At 36.7% G+C, this 21392-nt stretch overlaps 1 protein-coding gene across 6 annotated transcripts in view; it reads right to left on the bottom strand.

Annotated features, from left to right (window-relative positions):
- The window catches only part of Xrcc4 (X-ray repair cross complementing 4), a 257737-nt gene that overhangs the window by 139209 nt on the left and 97136 nt on the right, over window positions 1-21392 (bottom strand). For 5 of the 6 annotated variants that reach the window (XM_052743627.1, XM_052743628.1, XM_052743626.1 and 2 more), the window contains 2 exons: window positions 9052-9108; window positions 4026-4192 (listed from right to left, as the gene is read on the bottom strand). In XM_052743627.1, coding sequence (XP_052599587.1) covers window positions 4026-4192; window positions 9052-9108 — 224 coding nt within the window. The remainder of the gene's footprint in view (window positions 1-4025; window positions 4193-9051; window positions 9109-21392) is intronic. The other variant, XM_052743629.1, reaches the window with a different exon arrangement.

Raw genomic sequence — 21392 nt, 5'->3', positions numbered from 1 at the left:
AAGCAGGTTACAACTAGTCCAAGGATCTTTTCTGAGCCCAGGCTCAAACAAATGACACCATAAGTAGCATCAAGAAGAAAAGGCCTAATGACATTTGTCCTTTAAAAACTGACCATGGCATAGATCAATAATGCTAAGCTTCATCATTAACCTCAGTAATCAGGGACTTGGGAAGTTAGACCAGAATACAGTAATTTTAAAAAGTGACAAATAAATAAATACTAAATACATGAAGTATTGATGCTTCAAAAGAAAATATTTCTGAGTAGCAAAACAATCTAAGAACAGTATGCAAACAAAAAGACAGAGAGCAAAACAAGGAAAGTTCACACAAAAATATTCCAAATAAAATAAGAGACTGACAATCCAGAACAAATAAGAGGCACATGCATGTGAGTATACAGTACAGAAACAGTATAGTGATCATTGTATTAACAGTGAGTTCTGGCCCAGATCACTCCAGCTCAAGGCTGTAAAATAAAAGAGAATCTGAGCAGCACAGAATGGCTCAGGAAGGTTGAGAACTGGAGAAGAGAGCGATACCACAGACTGAATAGGCCCCAGGCCAGGAAGAGGATGGCCATACTGTCTCTTGGGCTCTCTGAAGGAAAGGTTTTCTGTAACTGTTCTTAAACAAGCTAATGGGCTGCCATGGAGACATAAAGATATCCCCTGAGGTCTTTAAAAATCAGACTGAATTCATCTGTAGATAATGTGATTCTACCTTGAAGGCACAAGGACAAAGAGAAAGCGCTTTCAGGGCTTGCTAATTCAGTCCACTCAGTTCACAAAGACTGCCACATATTAAGGGTTTAATAACTATAACTCACAAGAAAGCCAGAGAGTTTCTAAACTGAGGTCTGCCTGCAAACAAAAGACCTATTCAGTAACATGCTCTGGAACTTGAGACTTATTGTTTGAAGTTAAGTAAGAAATCCAGTAAATAAATACAGCTAATAACCTCAGGATTCACATATAAATTTCTAATATTTTCCTTTTATTTGAACTATCCAAAACTAACCCTGTAATGAAACTTGCTCAAAGGGGAGCAAAGAGCACAATTATTGAATGATAATTAAACAGTAATAGCAAGAAGATGCTAAGGCCTGTGCATTAAAGTTCATACTTTCTATCCATCCTGTAATTCCTTACTCTTCTTTCAAGTCTTATTTATTCCTACCATCCTAAAGCAAAAGAAATTCATATTTGCTTTTGATCACAACATTGATATATATATTTCAATTAAAAATATATCCACATTATTCTATTACCATTTAATTTCCCTTTAAAATGGAAATATAAACATATTTTGTAAACAATTTGGTAGTATATAAATCTCCTGGAATACAGCATAAACAGTTTGGGATTTTTAAGCATACAATGACATTATTGAATTTGCTCATATTATTTCCTACCTAATTTCAATACATTTCAGATGCACCGACCATACTTTCTGAAGGAATTTCTGCTGCCTCGTGTGTGCCCTTCTTTCTACCTCTTTCTTTCCTTTATCTGCATTTCAGATATGGTGGGGTGAGAAGAAATGATCAGATCATAAATGGACACATCACAATCAGAGGCTATGTTGATGAGTGAACTGTGACAGGGACTCCTAACGGGGCCCAGTTTCTGATGAGTCTCTACCCTGTATGTCCCCAGTTTCTGGACTCAGTACATTTATGTTCTATTTCTAATCTCTTGAAAGCCACGTCTTAGTCAATACTCATGCCACAGGACAGCCAGTGTGCTCAATGCGCTGCTCACTTTCCAGGATTCTGAGCTGGTAGGAAGAGAACCCTGAGGAACTACTGCTGTGACAAGACCACCATATGGAGCTTCAGAGTCATCACATTGTCTCCTCAAAAGGAAGAAAAGCAAATTTGGGAAATATGTAAATTCACTAATCTCAAAGAAGGTATACAAACAAGAGCCTAGAATTCTCTGAAGAGGATTCCTTTCTCTCAATTGGTAGGTTCATCCACTGGCAACACATTAGTAGGCCACATAGAAGACACCAGACCCAGCAATGAAAGCAGAAAAGATAGCTGGAACAATCCTAAAAGACAGATTAGAGGAAATGCCTGTTGCTGGCATGCAAGAGCCCAGAAAACAAATCAAGCACGGCGCTCCCCAGGACTAGGCCCTGCTCATACTCACTTGCTGCACAGGCAGCTGTCTCCAGGCTCAGCTTCATTCCCTGTGCTTGCAGCTCAAGCAAGGGGAGCTGAATGCCAATGAGACAGCCTTCTTCAGTTATTAGCAGACACTGTGAAGCAATTGGTGTAAGAGCAGAGCACCCAGTCTGCATTTTTGTGGGCAACTTATAGATCAAATTTCCTGTCACTGAGGATATTTTGAGTTTTAAATATAAAGATACAGTAGCTTATCAAACCACAGTTCATCTCCTCTAACTGGATTTATCTCATATACAAAATATAAAAATATAATCAGACTATGGCTATTATTCCAAATAATGCTTTGTAGCACAGATACTTGACGCAGATTCATATTACATGAAAAAAAACAAAAGTTAAAGAGAAGAATTAATTTTCTATATAGTTTCCTAATGTATAAACTAAATAATTCTATAAATATAATATAATATATATTATAATATATAATAAATATATTTAGTTTATATATCTGGATATAAAAATAATTTTGATCTAAAAGAGAATACAAGTATTCCCTTAATATAAAATGTGAAAGTCAAAGATAACTGGGTATTAGTTATTTAATTTTATATAGACTACCATAATTGATTTTATTAACTGTTAAGAACTTCTTCTAGTTACTCTCATTCTCATATACATATGTGGATAACTATCAAACTCTTTAATATGTACTTCTCCAAGGTCTTATTAATGTCCGATATACCAAACACAATAGTTGCCCTAAAAGTTCACAAGTACTTTTAAATGGGATGCACTTTACCTTGAATGAGAGATTTTTACAATCTACTACATAGCATAATTTGTAACATCATTATGTATATACACCATGTAATTACTCCAAGCACTGCTATACACACAAACATATACGTATCACATTTGTTTCTGTGAACATATAAGTGTACATGACATAGTTCAAACACCTTTTGTGTAACAGAGTGATACAAATTATTTTACTGGGTGGGAATATATTATGATTTACATAAAAATGTAATAATTGAAAACAAATATATCATTCTTATTCATCATTAAAAAAAAGAGACAAAGCCGGGCGGTGGTGGCGCACGCCTTTAATCCCAGCACTCGGGAGGCAGAGCCAGGCGGATCTCTGTGAGTTCGAGGCCAGCCTGGACTACCAAGTGAGTTCCAGGAAAGGCGCAAAGCTACACAGAGAAACCCTGTCTCGAAAAACCAAAAAAAAAAAAAAAAAAAAAAGAGACAAATCCAGGGAAATGAAAGAGTTTTTAATGTCTTATTCAGTAGCCACAATTACTTCATCTTTTAAAAATGACTGTAGCATGAATTTTCAGTCAAGGAAATGTCTCTAGTAGAGCCAAAACACACATCATTTGAAGTAGTTATTATCCACTAATTCCAAACCAAAAGTCAACTGTATTTATTTATATTTCACCTCTCCTTTTGTTAATTATTAATCCTATAAATTAAGCTACAGTAATCTGTCCCTTATAAATACCGCTAGTCTTTGCAAGTGCTGGTGACTCTATCAGGCCATGTGTACACTAAGCATATATTCTTTCAGCAGGCACCATACTGGGACTAATGTTTTTATTAATGATATAGTAATGGGCTGTGACATTTGATCTGCAGTTACTTCTTACTTCCTTGTTTGTTGATTCTACCAAGCAACAAGACAGCTGAAATGGTTAATACTCTCCTGCTGTACAAAACAGCCACTAATAACGTGGTTGAATAAAATGGAGTAAAGGAATAATTAGGGAGAGATTTTATAAAATGCCTGTTCTACATATGTTGTAAATTTATATATCATTAGCGTACGTCTACAGGAATGAAAGAGCTCAGTGTTTTCCTGGTGCAAGCACACTGTGTACATACCGGCCTTGAACATCGTTCCAATCTCTCAGGAGCCTTTCATTTTCTTTCTGCAGGTGCTCGTTTCTGGCTTGTTTTTCTGCAATGGTGTCCAGGCAGTAACAAATGAGTTCTCTAATGACTTCAGTTGAGTTTGGAACTTTGTTTAGGTTGAAGGAACCAAGTCTAAACTAAAAAAAAAAAAAAAGAAAGAAAGCAAAGGAAAACACAGTCAGTTTCAGAGTACTGTTGAGATTGAACAAATGAACAGTCCAGTCTTCGACATTCTTTCTTCTGAGGTGAAAAATGTATGAGATGGAAACTGTACTTACTTATCACACACAATACAGTCAACATAAAACCGGCTCAACCCCTAGCTTCCTCTTGCATTTATCATATGAATCAACAAGTAGCCTAAAAATAATGTCTCTCACTTCCTATTAGAAAAGAAAGCAATATATCTGCTCTTAGACATGCCTCACCATCTGTTTACAAAGCACAAGTTTATCTTACTCTGCTCAGCGTCAGGGAACATGTTACATATAACAATTTTTAACCCACGTATTGTTAAAATAAATGGACATATTTGTACCACAACTATTGGAATGATTCATATATAAGGTACTACTGAAGAAATATCTAGTATTGGTAATAGTTAAAAGTTAAATGGTTAAATATCCAATTGGTAATAGTAAAAAGAAAAATAGAATTTCAAGGAACAGATAACCTGAGAAAACTACAAAGGAATTACCTTTTTATTTAAAGACTATGATTTGCTTACAATAATAATACTAAATGACAGTTGTGTGACATTTTGTTTGTGTTCTGACAAATGCTTGCTGGAGATCAAGAGGGTGGGGCTAGCCATTAGTTAACCATAGAGGCCAGGGGTGGTGGCTCTGGCCTTTAATCCCAGCACTCAGGGGGCAGAGACAGGATATTGGCCCCTTGTGGTTGGAGGATCTGAGAGGTAAGAAGTCACTGGTGGCTGCTGCTCTGCTTCTCTGATCTTTCAGGTTATTACCCCAATATCTGACTCCGAGTTTTTATTGATAAGACTAATTATATTCACGCTTCAAATGACAACTTGAATACTTTTGTAAAAGGTAAGAATCTTAAAATAGCATTAGGAGGGAACTTCAGAAGAAATTATTACAATACAAGTGTGAGTTATAAATGAATGCATAGGCCAGTCATCTATGGATTCCTATCATCTCCATCAAAAAGTGACTTGTTCAATTTTTTTGCTCCTAGATCACTACTTTCTAGTATTTTATGTATTTAATAAAAATATATCCAAAATACATCATTTCTCAAGTTGAGAATTGAGACAAAAGCATATCACACAATTTATAACTCAAAAATAACCCAGCTAGAAGTCATTAATACAGAAATCCAAATCTATATGGTAACCAATAACTTCAGTAACTTCCTTTAATGTACTATCACTTGGATATATAACTCCAAAAGGTGAACTTTTCTAGATAACTGTTTCCTAATTTAAGTGTTCAGACATAACATATGGATAGAAGAGAGTTTAACATCATGGAAACTATGACAAAAAGTTTAAAACATGAATCTTAGATGTTGAGAAACACTTATACTAATTTAATAAATAAAGAAATATCACTATTGTGATGTTTGCTTTTAACTGTCAACATGACACAGTCCAGAAGCACTTGAGAAGAGTGTCTCAATGGCCGGCTAGATCAGGCTGGCCTGAAGATAGGTCTACGGAGTCACGCACTGCAGTGGTGCCTGCGCAGGGAGGGAGTCATGGATAGTAGAACAACTGACAAAGAGAGCACAGCATGTGTGCACTATTCTTCCTCCCCGTGACTGTGGACAGAGACCAGCCAGCTCTCTCAAGTGACTGCCACTGTGGTGGTTTACCACCACAACAGACTGTCACCCAGAACTGTGAACTGAAATAAACTTTCTCCTCTAAGTTTCTTTGTCGGGGCATTTTGTCACAGCAACAGAAAATGAAACTAAAAGAAATATTTATAGACTTTGAGATTACAACCATAAGTTAAAGGATTAAGTATTATATTACTAACCACAAAATATGGTTATATATATTTATAATATATATAAGGTAATATATGTATTAATTACTATTTTTAAGCCTGACCTGCTCATAATATTCACTTACTCCTCTGTTTTATCTCATCTTTTACTGGCTCTTTAAAAAGTTAAAATGGTATCAGATGAACAAAATAATTTCTTTATTTCAATGAGTGTACCCATTTGGAAGGAACTCATTTGCTTGGATTAAATTAAACAATTTAAGAAACGTTTAACAAAAAGACATTTGGAAAGAGTAGAAATCTAAATTATTTGAGACTGCTGTATCTTATCTAATTATTTATTTTAAACTTTTAATCAAATGGTCAAAAGCATTTGAAATTTTTCATGTAATGAAAGAAGAGTCCATGTAACAAGGGTAAAAGTTTAAAAAAGACAATTTTAATGACATGAAGAACATATGAATTGGAAGTAAATTTGAACACGTTCCTTTTGACGCTTCTCTGAGTGTAAACACACCGAAAGTTAAAGGTCATCTCTGCAATACCACCCTATGAGATTATATAAGGCATGAGAAAAGCTAAGTTTACTTTCATTTTCAACAACACAGGGCACTGTCAACAGAATACACATCCACAAAGGGACGTGGCATCTTCTTCATAGTACAGTTGTCACTGTGTTGAGAAACGTGTGCACTTTAAAGAAGAAAGGTTTTCATCATTAAGAGATTTTCAAAATGTCAAGTGTACAGAGAATGTGTGCACACTTTGATGTGAATAAAGCAATCTATAAAGTACTAATGTAGAAACAAAAACATAATGATACATTATGTCTAAGGAGGAAAAAAATTTTAAATCAACGTTTGTCAAAATATTTCTCAAATATTAAAAATATTTTTAAAATGTTATCATATATGAATATAGTGTTTTTTATATTCATCCCTTATTCCTAACTTCTCCCAGGTAAACCCATAAAGTCCACCTCAACTTAATGTTCTCTTTTTCAAATAATAAAAAAAATCTTAATTTATTCTTTAATTAATTATAATGTTGAAAATAAACTGAAAGTATCACTTCTCCTTTGGAGTAAACAATTTCTGGCTATAGATTGCCTTCATTGTTTCTGGTGCTTTGAAAGGTATGAACATCAGTTATCCCCAGGAATAAAATGTAATAAAAGACAAGTATCTGGGCATGAAACCCATAGATCAGATTTCCTTGGAGTATCCATTTTAATCACTGTTTGACTTCTCAGTGGGAAGGTTTGGTCTCCCTATACACAGAGCTCAGAGCCAGGGCAAGAAGAGCTCTTCTCCAGCCAAAGGTGCAGGGATGAGATTTCATAAGAGTCTCCTCCTCTGGAGCCTGAGAGGAAAACATTCCCATGGTCTAGCTCTACATGAAGCTCACATTGCCCTGTGAGCACAGGAAAACTGGGGACTTAGTACCATTTAAAAATAAGAAGTCCACACAAAAGCTATATTATATTGTTCCACCAACTTAAAATTCTTTAGCTGGTATAGCCCAAGCTGGCCTCAAACTTGTGATCTTCCTGTTGCCACCTCTTCATCACATCATATAGGAATGTGCCGCCACAGGGTGGTACTAACTTTCAGACTTAGTGTGTTACAAACACTAAAAGACATGAAGTTGTGAGGATGACATGAGAGAAGATGGAATGGGGGATGAGGATGTAGATAAGATCAAATCACACTGTTTAGGGCCAGGCATGGTGCATGCCTTTAATCCTAGAAGCAGGGGCAGAAGGATCTCTGTAAGTTCAAGGCAGGCCTGGTCTACATAGTGAGCTCCAGGATAGTTTGGTCTACCTACTGAGTCCTTATCTCAGAAAAACAAAACAAAACATAGCAACAACAAAATACACTGCTTACAAGTATGAAATGCCAAAGGAAAAAAATAGAAAACATCCACTAGGCACTAAAGCACATACCTGTAACGACAACAAATATCCCTTACTAAGAAGTCATTTACAATTGATGCCAGCTAAGAAAAGGAAAATCAGTTTTCTCTAATGGAGTGACACTGGCCATATCTACCACATGCTGAGACATAACCCATGCCCAGGAGTAGCTGACCAACCAGAATAGATTCCATGTCTTTTGTGTGCCTTTTGCCTTGATTTTTTTATTTAGACAGAGAAATATCATGAAGTACGGTGGGCAGGGAGATGGGGAAAATGTGGGGAAAGTAAGGCTATGAGAAAAAAATAGGATCAAAATGTATTGCATGAAAAAATTCAAATAAATTTTTTAAAAGGAAACAATTTTTTGTTGTTGTTGTTTTACTATTGAGTTTTGATAAGCATGTCACCAAGACATTTTTTACTTGTCAGAAAAATATAAAATAAAAATCAACTACAGTAACTACCAAAAAATAAAATAAAATAAACCAAGTTGGCTCCACATGAAGCTGCTCATCTCCCTACCCACTAGGTTCTATGCCTGCAACATGTACCGCTTTTTTATGTCATCATGGTTAATAAAGTGAGTAGTTTAAAGTGCTAAGAATATGGTTTACTTTGAGATTCATTAATTTTGAAATCATCCTATAATGAAGAGTAATTTGCAACGTGAATTACAAACTAAAGTCACCTCCTCAGTATCCATGGTTCCAGGACTACTCTGAGATAACAAGCAGCATATCATGACATGATTTATATGAAGGGTGTGTTTGTATATGCACATATCCTTCTGCATACTTAAAATTGCAATTGTTATAATACTTAACAAAATATAAAATATAAAAGGAATGGAAGGAAATAGTATAGCATATTATGTAGAGAAGATAAAGTCAGTGAAGTTTCAGTTCAGATGAAACTTTTTTCACAGTTTTTTTTAGTTCTTAGTTGCGGGAATCCACACAAGCAGAAACCCATCTACCCCAACCACTGTGATGGTTAAAGTCCAGTATCATTTTGATTGGATTAAAGAATGTAAGGTCATTAGTGAGGCACATTTATGAAGATGCTCCCAGAGATGATTAGCTGAGGAAAGAGGACTCACCCTGAAGGACGTAGACCACTGGCTGGGCCGGAGCCCCCAGTTAATAACAGAGGAGAACTGAGAGAGAGAAGTAAGAGACAGCAATCAGCTCCTTTGGCACCTGAGCCAGTCAGATGTGTGGCCAGAGGCAACAATAAGCAGTCTCCATGAGTTTCAAGGAGTAAACAAAATGAGATATTAAAAAGACAGCAAAGAAAGCACACCCACGGGTATAATAGTTACTGTTCTTGCCACAGTGACCAAATAACTGAAAAGAAGCCACCTCATTTAGGAAGGCTTTATTTTTCTTCATGGATATAGAGGGCTATAAAATTGATTTCCTCCATTCTGAACCATTATTTTTTATATGTTAGTCACTTTCTTATGAAAGGCACAAGTTCCCATGACAAACATTGTAAAGGAGCAATGATTTACTTTGGCTCACAGTCAGAGGTTTGAACCTATGGTCATTCCACTCCACTGCTTCTTGGTCTCTGGTGAAACAGCTCATCATGGTGCCGAGCATGGACAGAACAATAGCTCAACTCAGAATAGACAGGAGGCAGGGAGGAGACACAGAGAAGATACATCTTCCAGGGCACACATGTCAGTGACCTACTTCCTCCTACCAGGCCCCACCTCCTACTTTCTACAATTGACCAATAATGACACTGTATCATAAACCCATAAAGTCACTGATCACTGATTAGACCAGAGCCCTTAGAATGAGTTCATCATTTTCCAAAAGCCTATTAACTAACAATCAAGCCATCCTGTGTGGCCTGTATTTCAAATTCAAACTATAACATCATCAATTTAGGCTCATAACTATAAAGCCAGCACATGGGAGGTTAAGGACAGAAAACTCTTGAATTTTTAATGAGTTCAAGGCCATCTTTAGCTACAGAGTAAATTCAGGCCAGCTTGGACTAGCAAAGTAAGACCCTAATTCAAACAGTTATTTTTATTTCCTTTAATTAAATTTGCCATTGCCTATTTCTGAATAATTCTGTCCTACAAATAGTACAACACTATCAGAAGATTTATAAGAAACATGAATGAAAGCATATAGCTGGAGTTTTCTCCGGTCCCGCCCAGGGCCCACAGCTGCTCAGACCCAAATAAACACAGAAGCTTATATTAATTAAAACTCCTTGGCCATTAGCTCAGGCTAACTACTGACTAGTTCTTACACTTAAACTCAGCCCATTTCTGTTAATCTATATGCCACCACGTATTCCGTGGCTTTACCTGTGTGCCATTACATGCTGCTCCCTGGACAGCGGGCTCGTATTTTCTGACTCAGCCTTCCTCTTCCCAGAATTCTCCTCTCTGCTTATCCCACCTATACTTCCTGCCGGGGTACTGGCCAATCAGCATTTTATTTATCAGCCAATCAGAGCAACACATATTCACAGCATATACAGAAAGACATCCACAGCAAAAGTATCTATTCATTCTTATTATGATGGTTATATAAAAATGATTATATGTTGTATGGCAAATGTAAAATTCTCTACTTTAGAAAGTCAATGTTGACAACTATTTGTGGTGGGGTCCTGAGTAATCAATTGCAATCTCTGTGCTTCAAACATGGAACAGGGGTGTAACACTGGAGATTCATGAACACTGTCAAAGGATTGCTCATTATTTTGTAAATAGGCTACAAAGGAACAAGGACCTAACAATAACAACAATAACACACACACACACAACACACACACACCACCTGTACTTACTCTTAGTCAGAATTTGATACACCTTTTGAATATGGTTGATTACTTTACACAGCAGCATTCCAGAGTGACAATGCCAGAGAAAAATCTCCTAGGATTGGAAGGGGATGAAATCAAGACTTCTGGTGTGTAGCATGTGTTGCTCACAGAAATGGTGAGACAGCAAAAGTTACATAATGGCTTAAACACCAACCGAGGAGATACTTCAAGACTAACTTGACAGTTCAGAGCATAAAATGCCAATGACCATTTTTCTCTGAAATTAGTTTACTTTGTTAAAGAACAACTTATCAGAATATTCAAATCATTCTCTAGAAAGATTTGCATAGTAAAGTACACAGACACACACAGATACACAGATACAGACACACAGACACACACACACACACACACACACACACACACACACACTCACACACATGCACACCTTGACTATAAAAATTTGGCTTCTCCCCATTGGAAATTACAGTGCACTTCCATCAACCCTTCCACCCTCCAAAGAGGCTTGAACTACTTTTACTTGATGAAAGCACATAATTATTAGAAGCCATTGCACAGATATTACAAACATTTGAGAAACAAAATATTTACATTATAATTACTACAACTCCATTATAAGTTATCAGAAACTACTAAACTCAAAGCTGAGATCCTTAAAAGTTATAAAAATGGAAAGTATCCCTAAGTCTCTAAACAAAATAGTAAAATATAGGATTGATTTTTAAAAGCTACTTGTGTGCTTAATTTTTTAATTTATTGCTAAGAAAGAACAAAGATTAACCATTTTCAAACTACTGATTGTAAGAGCTACCAATACTTTGCATTAAAATACTTATACCATGCTAAGAAAGGACTTTGTTCATTATAATTTGATCAGAGATCTCTAGGAAACAAAGTTCTCTGACTTCCTGCCACTTTGGAATCATCCTGGCATCACTGACCAATGATGCCACTATATCATGAACATAAAAAGTCATTCATCACTGATTAGACCAGATTCTCAGGGCAGTCTAAGGACTAGAACTGTTTACTCTGACATCCTACTTTACCCAGTGACAAATGAAATCAAATGAGCAGCCTGGAAGACAAAGACATTTCAACAAACACCTTCCTTTTGACGAGGTTGAGGAAAAATGGGGAGAAAAACAAAAGGTGACCATGTATTTATCTGAATTTTCTACCAAAAATATCTTGTTAACAGTTAGCACCTCGGTACTCCAGTGCAGGCAATGCTGAACTGAACTTAACTAGCTCTCCTGCTGTAACTAGAAACTCTGGGACTAAGGAAAAGCAAAACAAAACCAACAGCCAAATGCCTGTTTGCAGTGCTGGGTAAGGAATAAAAATAGAAACTGAAAGTCATTCAAACAGGGTGACATCCATGTTTACGCAGCTTTTCCCCACAGGGCCCAGTACAGTCCACAGAGAATGCTAGATCTCAAGTTGAAATATTACTTCCTGGCTGCAAGAGCCAGAGAATGGAGTGTACAGACACACAGCAACACTCATTGCCACAGAAACAGAGAGAGAGACACAAATACACAAATAATAGTGAGAAATGCAAAAGAGGGATGATTGAGAGGCAGGGCTGTGAGGAGGTGATAAGGCTCAAATAGCAATGTCTTCATGGATCATCATAAAGAAAACTTGAGGGACCTCAATACAAATTGAGAGGTCCTACAGAGGGTTTTAAATTCACACGATGCGGTCAGCCAAAGCAAAAAACCCCAGAAGACATGGAATTTTAAAAGTAGTTATAAAAATAGGAATGGGCTGATTATTTCAAATTTTAATCTTAAAAGAGTACTGTAAAGCCCAAGTGATGGTATTAGAAGGACATTCATGTAAATATAATCACTAAATTTCAGAACAGTTGGAATAAAAGGAGGATTCTAAGAACTCCCAAAGAAATGAAACAGGTTACACATGAAGGATCAGGATTATGACACTTGATTTCTGTTGCAAGGATGGAAACTAGAAAGCAGTGAATTAATTTTTCCAAAATGAACAAGACATATTCTGACAAGAAGCTATTTGAGAATATTTTGAATTGTGACAAGGCAAGACACTTGTCTCAGTTTATTTAGGCTATGGTAACAAGATGCTTCAAACTAGATAATTTATAAGCAACAGAAATGTACTGCTCAAAATTCTAGGAACCAGTCAGTGTCTAGTAAAGGGCTTTTCCTCACAGATGATACCTTTGAGCTGCATCCTCAAATGGTGACAAGGCAGTTAACTACTTAGGTCCCTCACGCTCCTTTGTGAAAGGTATCAATCCCATTCATGAAGACATAATAATTTAGGTCTGGTTTACTATATTAGTGATCAAAAATTAACATGTAAAATAAGACAAAAGAATTGCATTTACATCACAGAAATACAAAGTCAAAACAACATGAAATTCAGTATAAAAGAAAAAAAAATGAATCTTCAAAATGATGGTCAGTTTGTATGCATCAACTGACTTCTTTTATTAACCACCTTCAGCTCCTTGTACTGTTTTATGATAATAACTGTTAGTGGCAGTTTTATAATTTAGGACTAGGATTATATAATAACTGGTGTCAGATTGACTGTTTTTGCATATTTCTTTAAAAAACATAAAAGAAAAATGAATGAAGAGTTGAATACTGTGCTGTTTCTTGTGGAAGTGAACATGAGATCATTTTCTCTGAGGAAAAAACAGTTGCCTCTTGTGTCCTGTTGGAGAATGAAGTTGTATGTGCCATTTCCTATGGGTTCCGGTGTGCACAGGAGGATACTGTGTGTTCAGTCACTGTGGACTGTGTGGGTTCTTGCTCAGTTCATTATCAATCCTCCGCATTTACTTCACTAGTGTGGAACTGGCTGGCACAGTCTATTTCCCTGAACCCAATGTCACTTGTCTTTAGTCTGGCAACTGGGAAAATTCCAACCACACTCTTCACAATGATGTCACCAACAACTCTTTCCATTCTTAATCAATCTAAATGGCAGACTTCAGATTTCTCTAAATGAGTAAATAGGCTGCTGGGGAAATGGTAAAAATGTGCCATCACCATCATCAGCTTCTCTGGGACAAATCTTGTGGTGCTGAAAAGCCTCTGTTTTGCTTCAGAAATCCCAAGCCTTCTCCACCCTCCTCATCCCTTTTAATATGAACAAAAAGACCTTGCCTTCTGGTTTCCAGAGCATACAATAATCCCCTCAAATTTCTGATGCACAGACTCCTATCTGTATTCTATTCATTGAAGACTGTCATTATGCTTTCCCTTTCCAATTTCTTTTCTTAGATAATCCATCACCACAGTCTAAGCTCTCTATTTACATCTCATAAATCCCCTTACCTGAACTCAGTGGATAGTGTTAGACCAGTCTGATTCTTACAGGGCCAATTATGATGGCTTGAGTCTCTCATGTCATCTGTGAATAATGTTAACGGGAAGACAGTCAATCCGGGGTTCTGGTGAGTTCCCATAGAGTTGGATTGACTGTTTTTCCCTCTCACTCATTTTTTCTTTTAACATAAGAACATGAAACAAAGTCTGGCTATAAACAGAAGCAATAACTTGAATTTATGCTTAAAAAAGAAATATAGTAAACATGTAACCAATGTAAATTCCATCCTTAACCCCACAGGTTCTCTGCTAACCTGTGCCTCAAAAATATTGTGTCCTAGCATACCCCACCCCTAATATTTTCAAGATAAGTTAAGGTTTCTACTTATCTTCACATCCTTGCTGCATATTTCAGGGAAAGAGGGGTGTTTACTGCATTATAAGAATAACCTTTCCAACTGAGTTCTATCTCCTCAAGGACTCAGTTACTCCACAGCACATCTCTCACATGCTCACTCAATACACACTCTGAGGAGATGGTGTGTGCTAGACATTTTAAAATGGGAATTTGGGGCAATTTGAAACAGGTAAATGTGCTTTCCATGGTCAAAACATATCATGTAGAAGGAAAGGCTAACTAAATCAGCAATTACATGGAAGCATGGTGATTGCCATGAGATGGGAAGACTGAGCAATAACGTGTACTGCTCAGAGGGGGGCTTACCCTTTTGGAAGAAACTGGCATCCAGCAGACACTGCAGACTATGGACTAGCTAGTTACAGAAGGCAGTAAAGAGCGCCGGAATACACTAAGCAGAAAGAGCAGATACAAAGACCCAGGGCGACCAAGCCATGACACATCGGAACCTCTCATCACAATGTGGATGGGAAATAAAAATGACAGAGGAAGAAGAAAGTGACACACCTCAGGAAGCAGTCAAAGACCTGGACAGGAAAGCCCATCCAAACTCAGCAGCCAAGCATCCTTCCTCCAGCATTGGCAAACTTCAGTTTTGTTTTGTTTTACATTTGTGTAAATGTTTGCATTAAAAAAGAAACCTTCAGCCAGGCGGTGGTGGCGCAGGCCTTTAATCCCAGCACTCGGGAGGCAGAGCCAGGCGGATCTCTGTGAGTTCGAGGCCAGCCTGGGCTACCAAGTGAGTCCCAGGAAAGGCGCAAAGCTACACAGAGAAACCCTGTCTCGAAAAACCAAAAAAAAAAAAAAAAAAAAAGAAAGAAAAAGAAAAAAGAAACCTTCAACTCTACTACCACTCCATTCCTTCCCACCCTCTACATTCTCCACTAAAATATTCTCAGGAAAGCACATCGGGAACCTTTAATGTGTAAAGGCAGAGGACGTGCCACAGTTTGATTTTCTGTGCACAGTCTTGGTTCTAGGGACACCTCACTGGCCTGCTTTTATCTTGCATTGCTTCTCACCAATGCCCTCGGCAGACTCCTAGTTTTGGACCAGTTCTTTTCTGGCTGCTTGTATTCTTGTTCTCAACTCCTCCGCCTTTTCCTCTTCTCCCTCTGAGTGATCTTAAGCACTCTTGAGGTCTGTCCTACTGGCAGCATGCTGCTAGCTGCCAAGTCTGTTTCATGAGGCTCCAATCTTCAGGTTTCTATTGAGTGTCTTCATTTATGACCCACAACATACACAAATTGATATCTAAAACTAAATTGCCCATTACCTGACAAATCTGCTTCACTTCAACTAACCAAATTCTCTTCCTAACTAGGAACCCAAATTAGTCTATTGACTAATCCCTGCATCTGCTCTCTTTTACCCCATCCTTTCAATTACAAATTGTTGTCAATTTTATATCCTAACTACTTCCAGTCTGTCTGTTTCCCTCTATCCCAGCAGCCTCTCTCAGGGCTAGTTCTACTGCATGCTATTTGGATGAGTGTGACAGTCTTTCAACTCCACTTCATGCCACTGCCAGCCCTGTGTGTCCATGTCCATTTTTACCGTGTGGTCTCTAAAACTTCTAATCTGATTGGCAATCCAAGCAGAAGAGTCTAATGCTCATTTCCTGCCTAAAAGGTGAAGCTTTCATGGCTGTTGCTTATCTCTCATGCTTGATCTCTTAACAGTAACAATTTTTCTAAAATATCTGCAGTCCTCATCTGCATACCTCCATGTATTCAGAATTTCTCTCACTCCTCTGTATAGGAGAGATTTGCCTATTGAACACTTAATTATATGACAGTTCTCTGACCCTTCTGCAATTATTTTTATTTTGGAATTTTGATGAGTCTCAATATAAAGAAAAACTATCTGGAGGGACCGCTCCACTAACGCGGTACAAAATGTTGTTCATTATGTTGTCCAGTGCCCTTCATACAGTAAGACATGATCAATAACTTCTATGAACCAAAAATCAATGAATAAAGAATTGTAACAAAAATACTGATAACTTACTGCTTTACTATCTAATAGACTTGAGAGCAATGTAATAAATTATCCTTCCTCAGAGTAGCAAATATATAAAAATTAAGGTTCATGCTTTGCTAAACAAAGTATTTCTGAGGAGGCAGAACTGTTTCTCTTCTTTATTTCTGTGCCCACTTCTTCTGGAGGCATGGCTTTTGGCTTTTGTGCATCACTGTGTTTGTCCAGGCTCTCTGTGCATTCGCTAAAACCTTCCTCAAACACTCTTTACAGTAAGAGCACAATGATCAACTCACATTAAAGCAGAAATACTTGCAGATTTACCATATAATTCCAACCCCTGTTTTTTTGGAAACAGCATTAGAAATAAGGCTGGAATAATTTTCTGGAGTAAAACTGTTCTTATTATAAGCTTATCATATCTACTATACCACACTGAAATGAATAATATTAAACAAATCAAAGTCTGAATGAGATTTGCTTAGAACTAGGTTATATTGCCATTATATTAATTTTGATACCAAGGAACACTTTGGAATATTTTAAGTGCCTACTGTCTCTTGAAAAATCACTTATAAAGATATGCATCTTTACAAATTAGACCAAGTAAGGAAGGCACCACATAAAACTAAAACATCTATTAACAGTGGGTTCCACTTGGGAAACTTCAGAGAAACCTTCCATAACCCCCATGCTGCACTATATCAATCATCTTGCTTTCTTTTTCCTTTTCTTACATGAAGTAATTTATTATGGGAAAATAATCTAAGATTATAATAATAATAATCCTGTTCACAGACAGCAACCAGGACAACCCCTCTTGTATGTGTCGTCAGAAAAGATGGGGACAGCATGCTCAGTCACCCGATCTTCATTCCTGATCTAGCAAGAGGTCTGATGGCTTTGGTTCTGTTTGCTCCTGTGTCTCAGAGTTTGACAGGAGAGTACTGACCACCTAGCAGCTTATACACAGAGGCCACATCCTGAGCAGCCAACATGGCGCTGTACGGGGAGGACTCATCTTGGCCAGCCTTTACCGTCACTCCACCCGTTACTCCAGAAAGATCGGCGACATGGACAAAGACATCACTGAAGGATGCGAAGATGTGGTAGAGATCAAGTACATTCCTTCCATCAGCTGCCTGAGGTCAAAGGCTGATGACTTCTTCTTCCTTCTTTGCTTTCCCTGGCCAGGTGCCAGACCCCACCACAGCAAAGTCTTCTTTGGTTTGTCTGCTGGATTTCTCTTTTGTTTTTCCCTTTTCTTTTGTTTTACAAATAGAAAGCCCCATGAATGATGTCTAAGTTCTACATCAATATATCTTTAATGCCAGAATGCATTTATTGGTTGAGTAAAAGTTCAATGAATTATACTTAGTCATGGTCAAACATTTAAAATGATTAACACAGACTATAATTAAGACTAATCAACTAACAAGGAGCTATGGTGTTACCATTAGTTCAATTTCAATTAGCAATATTTATGAATAAGCAATATTTATATATTTGTGAAATTCATTAATACTTCATTTTTAAAACATACATGTATATATGTATATACACTTTAAAAAATATTTTTATTACAGAAGGAGAGTAAAATCTATCATTTCAGTCTCATTAAGTATGAATCTAAGAAGGAGAATGAGGAAAGAAATAGGAAAAAGAAATCTACAAAAGTTTGTACTACTATCACTGTTCATGGAATATTTATGAAGAGGTGTCTTTACAGAGAGATATCTGCAAGAGGTTACAGTAATTAATTCCATTTTGGAGTTCTCATTCTAACACTAAAGCAGTACAGAGAATACATGCTATGTAGTCGGTAAGTTTCTATAGAATCCTGCATGGAAACTTGAAATACAATTACATACACTTTCTTTAGTTCTTTCTGTATATATGAACATGGCAACCAATAGTATGGAAGGATGAGTTAGACAGAATATCTGTTTCATATAAGTGGATAGAGAGCAGCAAATGGCCTACAATATTAGTAAATTCATTTCAGAAAACTATTACAAACCATGACTATTATACAGCTATTCTGAATTTTCAAATTTCAAAAGCACAAGTATAAATGTAGCCAGACAAAATATTAAAATATTGCAACACTAAAATCAGTGTTTGCAATGAAATAATGTCCCTACTGTATGAAATACCAAGTGTTGCAAGGTAACTATGTAAATAAGTCATTTTACATAGAACAACTTCTCAGTGTTGGCAAATATTAAAACCAGAAACTCAGTTTCAGTGACATCCAAAAGAAATCAACTGTTTTGGCATTCTATCATTCCACTTCTGTGGACTGTGTTTTTATGAAGTAATGTCAAATGAGAACACTCCTCATTGCCAAAAAAATGTTCAAATAGTATAGCAGTCATTATATTTTCACAACGTAGTGATCACAATTTATTCAAGGAGTGGCTAGAAATGAATTCCAAGACTTAACTGAAGGAAGGCATATAGGCAAGATGGCATCTGCAAACACAATTACAATAAGACTACTCATGTTTATAGGGAAGGTGAGATCAACAGAAAAACTAACAATGTTAGATACAGCATAATGTCTGGTAAGTTTTACTGTTTGGAATCACTCAAAGGTAGGGTCAAAGGTTTAGAGTCACTACTAGATATGTTTTTGTAACAGAGTCCCATGTGTAATATAGTCAGGAGAAAAAGTTCATCCTCTACTATAGGAATTCAAACAACCACGAATAAATATTATCATGACGATATAAATTAACATTTGGTCATAAATGAACAAAAGCATTCATAGTACATGATATGCCTGTCACATATATGTCCCAAATTAGAAAAAAAAAACATAGCTTGCATTCTTGACTCATTTTAAACATTTACAAGATCAAGGCAGATTTTTACAAGCTCATGCTTTGAAATTCAAACTGGACACCCAGCTACTGATAACTGGATCAAAGTATAAGCTGAAAGAAATCATAAACAGGACTGAGTCAGTGATGGCTGACTGCCTCTGAGGTGACTAGATACAACTCTTTCAAAGCCATTCTACAAACTAAGTAAGTGGTGTTGTTATTTCAGCATCACTTGGAGTTACCAAGACTTCAGAAAACATAAGGCAGTTCCTATGAGATTAGGCTGTCATCTTCCCCTGGAAAGACTATATTCTAGTTCACCATATATTTTCTAATAGAAGCCGTAAGGCAGGCATGACTGGGCCCAAAGAGTCTATATTCCTTTCTGCCGCTAACTTCCCCTTGAATAACATACTCCCACTTGCAGATATTTCTAACACACTTTCATCTTTCAAGGTCATTCTGTAGATATCTTTGTAATTCTATACACAGAACTGGTCAAAACGACACCACATTCTAGGAGTACACTGTGACCAAGTACAGTCATCACTCCTATGATCCAACACTGAGAGGAGAACACAGGAAGAACCGTAAAAGGCAATGGAGGCGCCACAGTTAGTTTGATGCCTGTGTTAGCTACACGAGACCCTACCTCAAAATATATAATTAATTAAAAAATGACAAATATTTTGAGATTGAAACCCTGCACTAGCTACCTCAAAAGCAAATACCAAAAACGATGCCCCTACTCCTATGTAGTAACACTCAACATGCAAAACGATGTATGAGGAAGTAACATTTTATGAGAATTATATAATATAAAGGAGTGCTAATTGATGCAGTATCAACTATTCTTAACAAGTAAACTAATCTCAAAAGAGATACACACACTTTTGTGGGGCTTGGCCCTACCCCAACTGAATGTATCAGGCTTTGCTGACTCCCATGGGAGGCCTTGTGTTTTCAGAGAGGATAGGGGGAGGGAAAGATGGGGAGGAGTGGGAAGCATGGGATGAGAGGGGGATGTGTGGTTGGTATGTGAAATGAATAAAAAATATCTTAATAAAGAAAACAATAGGTGTCAAGATACAGGCAATAGTCAGATTCTCAAATCAAGACTGTATTTCAGCCTTATAGAGTTTATAGATATATACTAAAAAAACATCATTTACTGGTCATTTTCAACAGGAAAAAGTGAAACAACTACTATGCAAATTTATCATTTGTTTTTCATGAATGTTGATTGCACATTCCTTATGACAAAATGCACACATGCTTTAACAACATCTAATGATAGAGAATATCAAAACAGGTGGCTTGTGGCTGAAAAGCAGAAACCATGGTCTTGTAGACACCTGTGTCACAGCAACGAACCACCACTGACACAGAACCAGTCAGAACATCTGATCCTATGCTATACCTCAGAGAAACAAGATCACAAATGAACTGTCTCATAATTTAGTAGAGAATGAAGAATGATGATGCAGATTCTTCCATTGTTTTTCATCAGTGAGTAACCAGAGGAACCACCCAGCCTTGGATTAAACATCCTTTTCTTTTCATTGCCAAACCATTCTATGACACTTTTTAACATTACCAGCTACCCTACTTTCATTCAAAAACTGTTTTCCTTGGATACTGACTAAAAATATATATATTATTAACAATTCAACATGGCATTTCCAAAAAACAAAACTCAGGTCTACAGAGAAAAAGCCATGCTCAAACACTATTAGGAAAATGTAAGTAAACAAGTACAATGTAGTTTTCCTTATAGATTTATAGTTTAATAATTGCATTTACATTTCATGTTAATTAAACCATAAGAAATAAAGACTAAAGAGGAAATTCTATTAATCATGTATATTTAATTCACCAATAACCAAATCCATCATTCTCAAATACATTAAAAAATTAGTTTAGAATGCTTTTTAGTTATTAGCAATTGTCAGAAGGCCCATTCAGGAAAGAAATGAATATATATTGATTAATACACAAGAACAAATAAATTGCCTGTTGGTATTTTACAGAGAATCTACCACTAATGCAAGTTTTATTTTATCTCAGCACACTCAAGCAG

The sequence above is a fragment of the Peromyscus californicus genome, unplaced genomic scaffold (genome assembly GCF_007827085.1).
Source record: "Peromyscus californicus insignis strain IS unplaced genomic scaffold, ASM782708v3 Scaffold_18__1_contigs__length_77618521, whole genome shotgun sequence".
In the NCBI taxonomy this organism is placed as follows: domain Eukaryota; kingdom Metazoa; phylum Chordata; class Mammalia; order Rodentia; family Cricetidae; genus Peromyscus; species Peromyscus californicus.
Note: the sequence above shows the minus strand (reverse complement) of the source record. Positions and strands in the feature narration are given on the sequence as shown.